This window comes from Corylus avellana, chromosome 6 (genome assembly GCF_965113065.1).
Source record: "Corylus avellana chromosome 6, dhCorAvel1.hap1.2, whole genome shotgun sequence".
NCBI classification, from domain to species: Eukaryota; Viridiplantae; Streptophyta; class Magnoliopsida; order Fagales; family Betulaceae; genus Corylus; species Corylus avellana.
The window spans coordinates 12,702,525-12,711,969 of NC_142495.1; the positions used below are offsets into that span (position 1 = coordinate 12,702,525).

At 43.4% G+C, this 9,445-nt stretch overlaps 1 protein-coding gene, 1 non-coding gene and 1 pseudogene across 2 annotated transcripts; 2 read left to right on the plus strand and 1 right to left on the minus strand.

Annotated features, from left to right (window-relative positions):
* The first annotated feature begins 712 nt into the window (after positions 1–712).
* Positions 713–2,010, plus strand: LOC148584896 (uncharacterized). Its single transcript, XM_088517562.1, has 2 exons — positions 713–1,061; positions 1,118–2,010. Exons 1-2 carry the CDS (start codon positions 713–715, stop codon positions 2,008–2,010), a joined length of 1,242 nt encoding a protein of 413 aa, XP_088373688.1.
* A 399-nt stretch (positions 2,011–2,409) lies between these two features.
* Positions 2,410–9,126, plus strand: LOC132187884 (uncharacterized; annotated as a pseudogene).
* Positions 4,073–4,179, minus strand: LOC132188876 (small nucleolar RNA R71). Its single transcript, XR_009440936.2, has one exon. It is a non-coding gene; the product is annotated as a small nucleolar RNA R71 (small nucleolar RNA).
* Positions 9,127–9,445: the final 319 nt, after the last annotated feature.

Genomic DNA, 9,445 nt, shown 5'->3' on the forward strand with positions numbered 1-9,445 from the left:
AGACGCCGCTCTCACAGACGGCAGACTTAACTCCTCCGGGGGGGCCGCGAAACAGGACAGAAGGTGGTGCTCCACCGATGGCGACGAAGGTGCACAATAATGAGCCAAGAATTATGACGGGCGAGATTTCAAGAACGTTAAATGCTGATCGGATCATAACGCCAATGAAGGAGCTAGGAATCACGGATTTGTTGGAAGTTGATGGTAACGGAAATCTGCATGCCGCGATGAAGGCTAATCAAGGAAGGAAAGAATCAAGTCTGGAATCGGAGAAGGTGGCATTTTTAAAAGGAAAATTCGAACAAATTTTCTCCAACGTGAGCATTAATGATGGAACAGCTGGTACATGCAAAGAAGGGAACTTTCCTAAGGCAGGAAATATGCCACCTGGTCAAGCAACGGGCAGAATGGGATTGGAGAAGAGTGGAGAGCTGATTCAGGCAGGAGGTGGAAAAAATTCACACGTGGAACCAACCTGGAAGAGACGTGCTAGGATTGGTATCCCAAACTCAAATGAGGTTCACACATCACCTTTGCATGGGAAGAGAACATTACTTGGGGTTAAAGAGGGAGCCAATAATGAAGCTCTCTCGAGCTCAAAGAGACGAATGAAAAACAAAAGTGCTACTGCTCTTGGGTTATACGATGAGAAGGAGGTTCATTCTAATGGTTCGGGAGTGGCGGGGTCTGGATCACAGCCCCGCCGACCGGAATGAAAATATTGTGTTGGAATTGTCGCCGGCTTGGGAACCCGGAGACAGTTCGTGAGCTTTGCCGGAAGGTAAAAGAGAAGTGTCCCGATATGGTTTTCCTCATGGAAACCAAACTCCGTAATAATAAAATGGCGGTGATCAAACAAAGAGCTGGTTTTGAAAATTTGCTAGCGGTGGATAGTGTAGGAAGAAGTGGAGGTTTGGCGTTGCTTTGGAAGGAAGGATTAGGTGTTGAAATCCAAAACTATAGTCAGAGGCATATTAATGCCATCGTGTCAACACCCACAATTGGACCATGGACGTTCACTGGATTTTACGGGCACCCGGAGTGGCATAAGAGGAGTGAAGGTTGGAGCCTAATGAGACACCTAAAGCCCTAACACCCGGACCCTGGGTGTGCGCAGGGGATTTCAATGAAATCCTTGATCATTCCGAAAAGGTAGGAGGGAAACGACGGCCGAATTACCTTATGGAAAAGTTTAGGGACACTCTTGATTTTTGTGCTCTACATGAGGTTGAGAGACAGGGTCCACTGTGCACATGGAATAATGGGCGAGATGCGGAAAGCTTCACGATGGAGAAGCTCGATAGGGTGGTGGCTAACCATGCATGGATGGTCTGGTTCCCTAAAGTGGAAGTTTCCACTCAAGTTGCTGTTTTTTCAGATCATCTTCCACTTTTTATCGACATATATGGGGGTACAGAATTTTGTAGAAGAAGGCGGAGATTCCGGTATGAAGCAAAATGGGCAGAAAATAATGAGTGCAAAGAAGTCATCAAAAAAATTTGGCGGGTCAAGACTCCTCATCCAGGGAATTGGAATTCAGTGAAAGGAAAATTAAATGCCAGCAAGCAGGGTATGTTGGAGTGGCAGAGGAAGAATGGGAGGCATGTGGAACAGAAAATAAAGCAACTCTCTGCAGAATTGCTTACTGCCCAATCAAGTTCAGAAGCCACGGCTAGCCATAAAATTTCCAGACTTAAATCTGAATTGGCGGCGACACAATCTGAAGATGACCTCTATTGGCGACAAAGAGCGAAGGAAGCTTGGCTGAAATTTGGGGACAAGAACTCTAGGTACTTTCACGCCTGTGCAAGTCAAAAGAAAAAATCAAGCAGGCTGTTGGAGATTTCAGATACTCAAGGAAGTAGATGGGACACCCAAACAAGCATTGGTGATGCTTTTGTCCGATACTTTCAAGAGCTGTTCACCACTAGTGGACCTAGACAATTGGAGCCAGTCCTAACGTCCATGGAACCATGCGTCACACCAGCCATGAACGACTCACTTCTATAGGAGTTCACGGCTGAAGAGGTGGGGAGAGCACTCATGCAAATGGACCCCCTAAAAGCACCTGGCCCGGATGGTTTTTCAGCTAGTTTTTTCCAAAAAAATTGGGCATCTATTGGAGGAGAGGTTAGCCAAAATGTAATCCATTTTTTAAATAATGGTTGCCTGAATAAAGAACTCAATTTGACGTATATTGCTTTAATTCCGAAAAATGCTAACCCATCTTGTGTGACCGAATTCCGGCCAATTAGTCTATGCAATGTACTTTATAAGCTGATATCCAAAACCCTTGCAAATAGACTCAAAGTGGTGCTCCTTGAAATCATTTCCAATACTCAAAGTGCATTCATACCGGGCCGACTTATAACGGACAACATTTTGGCCGCTTATGAGACGTTACATACGATGCACTCGAGGATGTGGGGTAAAGTGGGTTATATGGCTGTAAAGCTCGATATGAGCAAAGCCTATGACAGGGTGGAATGGGATTTTTTGGAGGCTGTTATGTGTCGGATGGGCTTTGATAGGCGATGGATCAACATGATTATGATGTGTGTGAGCTCAGTTACCTATGAGGTCCTTGTGAACGGATCCCCTACAGGCAAGATTACCCCCTCAAGGGGTATCCGTCAAGGGGATCCCATTTCACCTTATTTGTTTTTGTTATGTGCAGAAGCTCTCAGTTCCCTTTTAGCACAGGCCGAAAGAAATGGTGATTTGCCCGGCGTCCCTACTTCCAAAAAAGGACCTCGGATAAACCACCTTTTCTTTGCAGACGATAGCTTACTTTTTGGTAAGGCGACCCCGACTCATTGGCATCGCTTGACAAAAATTCTATCTATGTACGAGAAGGCATCTGGGCAACGGTTAAATCAGGCCAAAACGTCGATATTCTTTAGTCGCAATACTCCCCCGGAACAGAAGAAGGCGATATTGGAATTGTCTTGGATTTCAGAAAATCAGAGTTATGACAAGTACCTTGGCCTACCGGCTCTTGTAGGCAAATCCCGCAATCAGGCATTCAAAGGCATTAAAGACAAAGTAAGTCGACTCCTTAGAGATTGGAAAGTAAAATTGTTGTCACAGGCTGGAAAGGAGATCTTACTCAAAGCGGTTTTTTGGCGCCGTTGCCGGGGAATTGTTTATTTTTTGAAACCAATTTATTTCTAGATCCGTTTTATTCTTCTACTAGTTATAATTAGGATTTTATTTTTCTGCAATTTGTTTTGTTTTATTTGTGTTACTAATACAATTTTTTTTTAAAAAAAAAAAAAAAAAAAAAAAAGATTTTTCTTTTTGTTTTTTGTTGTTGTTTTGTTTGTGTTACAGCCCTGCTACGATCGAGCACACTTGTAGCCAAGACAGCAACCGCAACAGTTCAGTAGATTTTTGCCAAAATCTTTTGGTCCTTTTTTGTGAATTTTTAGTTTCTGTTTAAATTAATTTCTGCTTGCAATTGTGTTTAGTTAGTTTAATATAATTTAATTTAGTTCAATTCATTTCAGTTTTTAGTTTATTAGTTTGTTAGGTTGTTAGCTTGTTAGTTCCTATTTGCATGTTCGGTCGTAGGGCTTTAAATCTGGAGTTAAACGCTTTTGATCCTGAAATTGAAAGAACAGCGAGAGAGAATCTAAGACAGCCACCAAACTCACCCACCAATTCTCAAAGTTCCGAGTCTGATTCGGAAAAGTCTGTTAAGATGGGAGAACGAAATCAACCTAGATCCCTTAGGGAGCTGTTCGTACCCAACATTACCAACACACCGTCATGTATAGTGTTACCAGCTACTCGCTTCGAGCTGAAGCCGAGTACAATAGGTCACCTTCCTGCATTTAGAGGATTAGAGAATGAGGATCCATATGTTCATGTGAGGATTTTTTTGGAAATTTGCGACATTGTTAATACACAAAATGCCCCAGCAGAAGCGGTGCACCTTCGGTTATTCCCTCTGTCCCTACATGATAGGGCGAAATCCTGGCTACTCAACAATAGGCCTGGATCTATCACTTCTTGGGATATGTTGCAAAGCAAGTTTTACCACAAGTTCTTCCCAATTTCCAAAATCAATGCCCTCCGTCTACAGATCACCAATTTCAGACAAAAAGAAGGGGAAAGATTCACCGATAGCTGGGAGAAGTTTAAAGAGCTTACTATAAAATGCCCACCCCACGGGTTTGAGAATGAGGTGCTAGTTCAAATTTTCTATAGGGGACTAACACCAAGTGAGCGAAACTCGCTTGAGACGATGAATGGTAGAGAATTCTTAAGTCTTACTGGGGATGAAGCCTATAAAACTTTAGACGAAATGGCTGAACAAGCACAACAATGGGATTTTCAAGATAGTTGGGACAGACAACAACCCACTCCCAAGACAGGAGGCATTTATGAGGTGAGGAATGATGCTGAATTAAAGGAGGAGTTCAAGGTTCTCAGGCGTCAGTTTGACACTATGGTCTTAAACAAACCAGTGAATGTAGCAGATACTTACCAAGTTGATGCATGCGGGTTATGTGATAGTCAAACGCACTTCACTCAAAATTGCCCAACTTTGTCAACAGAGTACCCAACTGAGCAAGTCAATGCCTTCAATGACTACAGAAAACCCACCACTAGACCGTTTTCTGAAACGTACAATCCAGGGTGGCGGAATCACCCAAATTTCTCTTGGAAGCAAAATCAGCCATTGAACCAAAGAGATACCTCCACTCAAGCTCAAAATCAGTTCAGGCCATCTCACCAAGCTCAACCGCCTGTTTATCAGTCTACCACTCAAGTGCCTGCACCACAGTCATCACTGGAAGACATGATGAAAGCATTCATGCAATCAATGGATAAGAACATACAAGAGATAAAGCAAGATATGAAGAATACTACCCTGAGCAATTCCCAAGATATACAAGAGCTAAAAGGTTTCACCAATCAAGCCGTACAGGAAATGAGGAATTCCAACATGGCCAACAACAGAGACATACAAGAACTTAAGCAGGCTATGATCAAGGTAGAAGGACAAGTTGGCCAGATGGCAAATCAAGCGGGGGAAAGAGAAAGAGGGAAGTTCCCTAGTCAACCCGTGCCTAACCCAAAAGGGCAATTTGTGATTGGAAGTTCCTCTGCCTCTATGCATGGTCAGAAGCATGTACAAGCCATCACCACTCTGAGGTTAGGCAAACAGGTGGATAATCAAGTGGTCATGCCTGAAGAGGCCACTAAGGCTGCAGAAGAGAAGGAAAACCTGGACAAGCCTACAGAAGACACAGGACCGGACATTGCCATTCCGATTACTGAGGATCCTTCCAAAAAGTATATACCCAAAGCTCCGTATCCAGAAAGACTGAAACTGCCAAAGAAGAGCTCGAAGTTCGATGATATTTTGGAAGTGTTCAAGTAAGTGCAGATAAACATTCCATTCCTAGATGCCATCCAGCAAGTGCCTTCTTATGCCAAATTTCTGAAGGATTTGGTCACCATCAAGAGAAAGACGAACGTCCCCAAGAAAGCTTTCCTGACTGAGCAGGTCAGCTCTATCTTGCAATACAAGATGCCTGTAAAGTATAAGGACCCTGGATGTCCTACCATTGCTTGCAAGATTGGTGACAATCGAGTTGAGAAAGCTCTGTTGGATTTGGGGGCCAGTGTAAATCTACTGCCATATTCAATATTTGTTCAGTTGGGATTGGGAGAGTTGAAATCCACTTCAATTACACTTCAGTTGGCTGACAGATCTGTGAAGGTTCCAAGGGGAATTATTGAAGATGTGCTGATCAAAGTTGATAAGTTCTACTACCCTGTGGACTTCATTGTCCTAGATACAGGGACGGAAAATGCAGAAATTCAAGTTCCAATCATATTAGGGCGTCCCTTTTTAGCTACGGCTAATGCCCTAATCAACTGTAGAACTGGAGTCATGAAGATATCATTTGGAAACATGACAGTGGAACTGAACATCTTTGATATCAGCTAGCAGCCATTTGAGTATGAGGAGGTCAGAAGCACATGCTTAATTGAGGAGATAGTAGAGAAAACTGTCAATGAACCAGATATTGAAGACCCCTTGGGAGAATGCCTGATTGCACTGGAAAGTGACATGGCACTAGACACTTTAATGGAACAAGCTGACGCCTTGTTAGACTCAACGCCTGAGATAAAGACGGAGACTACAGAAATTACTTTGACATCGTCCCCTGATCCATCTTCATTAGCAGTTGAGCCTGTCAAGCGGGAGTTGAAGCCTCTACCAGACACCCTGAAGTACAAGTATCTGGATCCTATAGAATCTCTGCCTGTGATCATTGCTGCCGATTTGGATAGTGATCAGGAACATGAGCTGTTAGAAGTTTTGAGAGAGCATAAAGAAGCAATCGGGTGGTCAATAGAAGATATCAAAGGAATCAGCCCTACAGTAGTGATGCATAAGATTCATCTCGAAGAAAATGCTAAAACTTCTCGCGAGCCACAGAGACGGTTAAATTCGGCCATGCAAGAGGTAGTTCGAGCAGAGGTAATTAAACTTCTGGATGCGGGAATCATATACCCAATCTCTGACAGCAATGGGTGAGTCCCATTCATGTGGTGCCGAAGAAGGCAGGGATTACAGTTATCAAGAACAAGGAAAATGAGTTGGTCCCCACTCGTGTGCAGTCAGGATGAAGAGTGTGCATTGACTACAGGAAGTTAAATGCCGTGACAAGAAAAGACCATTTTCCTCTACCTTTCATCGATCAGATGTTGGAGAGATTGGCAGGCCATGAGTACTACTGTTTCCTTGATGGTTACTCCGGCTACAACCAAATTCCACTGGACCCCGAAGATCAAGAGAAGACTACTTTCACTTGTCCGTTCGGTACGTTTGCCTATCGCCGTATGCCGTTTGGATTGTGCAATGCACCCGCCACTTTTCAGCGATGTATGATCAGCATCTTTTCAGATATGGTTGAACGTCACCTGGAGATCTTCATGGATGACTTCTCAGTTTTTGGTTCATCATTTAGGGAATGTCTACATCATCTCACATTGGTGCTGGTACGGTGCAAGGAGAAGAATTTGGTTCTGAATTGGGAAAAATGCCACTTCATGGTGAAACAAGGAATTGTTTTAGGGCATGTAATTTCCCACAAAGGTATTGAGGTTGACAGAGCTAAGGTTGATCTGATATCTAACCTTCCGCCCCCGCGGACAGTTAAGGAGGTTCGGTCATTTTTGGGACATGCTGGGTTCTACAGAAGATTCATCAAGGACTTCAGCAAGATAGCAAGACCTCTATGTAATCTTTTGGCAAAAGATGTTCCTTTTGACTTCAGTGACAAGTGCCAGACAGCCTTTGAGATTCTGAAAAAGACCTTAACTTCTACACCAATCATTCAGCCACCTAATTGGGGGGTTCCGTTCGAGATAATGTGTGATGCCTCTGATTATGCTATGGGAGCCGTTTTGGGTCAGCAAGTAGAGAAGATTCCGCATGTCATATACTATGCCAGCAAGACTCTGAATGATGCACAACTTAACTACTCCACTACTGAAAAGGAGTTGTTAGCTGTAGTGTTTGCTCTGGATAAGTTTAGATCTTACTTGCTAGGGTCTAAAGTCTTAGTCTACTCGGATCATGCTGCACTGAAATATCTATTGTCAAAGAAAGATGCTAAATCTCGTCTCATCCGGTGGATTCTGTTGCTGCAAGAGTTTGATATTGAAATTCGGGACAAGAAGGGTTCCGAGAATGTGGTAGCTGACCATCTATCTAGGCTGGTTGTCGACTTCAATGAAAATGCTGTGCCGATTGCTGAGACATTCCCTGATGAACAACTTATGCACATCTCTCAAAATCATGCACCATGGTTCGCAGACATAGTGAACTACCTTGTCACTGCCCAAATGCCATCACATTGGACTAGGCAAGACAAATCAAAATTCTTGGCTGGGGCGAAGTACTTCTTTTGGGATGATCCTTACCTGTTCAAATACTGCCCAGATCAGATTATAAGGAGATGCATTCCTGAAAATGACCAGCAAAATGTCCTATCTTTTTGCCATGATCATGCATGTGGAGGCCACTTCAGTTCTAAAAAGACCGCGGCGAAGATTCTTCAAAGTGGATTCTATTGGCCCTTCATTTTTCGTGATGCCCATGCCTACTGTTCAGCCTATGATAGATGCCAGAAGTTGGGGAGCATTGGAAGAAGGAATATGATGCCGCTGAACCCGATCCTTATTGTGGAGCTGTTTGATGTTTGGGGCATTGATTTCATGGGTCCCTTCCCTAATTCTTATGGGTATCTTTTCATCCTTGTGGCGGTGGATTATGTTTCCAAGTGGGTGGAGGTTATTGCCTGCAAGACTAATTATCACAGAGTCGTGTTGCAATTTTTGAAGGAAAATGTGTTCGCACGTTTTAGGACACCACGTGCCATCATCAGTGATGGGGGGAAGCATTTCTGCAACCGATATTTTGAGCAACTCATGAAGAAGTATGGTATTACTCATAAAGTTGCAACTCCCTACCATCCTCAGACAAGTGGGCAAGTTGAGATATCCAACAGAGAAATCAAGAGGATATTAGAAAAGACGGTGAACCCGACAAGGAAGGACTGGTCTCTTCGACTCAATGACGCTCTGTGGGCATACCGGACTGCATTCAAGACTCCAATTGGCATGTCTCCCTACCGACTCGTGTATGGCAAGACTTGTCACCTCCCTGTGGAATTGGAGCACCGGGCTTATTGGGCTATAAAGCAGCTAAATTTCAACCGCACCAAGGCTGGTGAGCAAAGGAAGTTACAGCTAGATGAATTAGAAGAATTGAGGAATGATGCCTACAAGTGTGCCAAGCTATACAAAGATCAGATGAAGAAGATCCATGACCAAAACATTTTGAGAAGATCATTTGAAGTTGGTCAGAAAGTCCTCCTTTACAACTCACGTCTGCATCTGTTTCCAGGAAAGCTCAAATCCCGATGGACTGGACCATTCATAGTGCGTGCAGTTTCTACTCATGGAGCCATCGAAATCCAGGATCCTAAGAATGGAAGTGCTCTCAAGGTCAATGGTCAGCGGTTGAAGCCATTCTTGGAACTGGAAATTTCGGAGAGTGAGGAATTGCCTTTGGAAGATCCTACGTCGTCTACTTAATCATCAGCGGTGAAAAGTCTAGCTGAAGACTGTAAACTTAGCGCTTATGGAAGGCATTCCTTTTTCTTTGGTATTTTTAGTCATTTTTTGTGTTGTTTCGTCTATCTTCATTTTTGTTTTATTTTTGTGTTTTTCAGCACAGGTGTTATTATGAGTAAGTTTGGGGTCGTCTCTTTGCTCACTCTGGTTCCTTATACCTCTTGGTATTGTGTTTCTGCCTACATTGAGGACAATGTGTGATTCAAGTTTGGGGGTATGGGGAAAACACTTTGTCTATCTTTGTCTATTTATTTTTGTTTTTATTTGTTTAGTTTTATTT

What these genes read in the sequence shown, in the direction of transcription:
- LOC148584896 (XM_088517562.1), top strand. Translation starts at nt 713, where the DNA reads ATGAAAATATTGTGTTGGAATTGTCGCCGGCTTGGGAACCCGGAGACA. An exon ending in GTGGCATAAGAGGAGTGAAG is followed by an intron (nt 1,062 to 1,117) that starts GTTGGAGCCTAA and finishes GGGTGTGCGCAG; the next exon opens with GGGATTTCAATGAAATCCTT.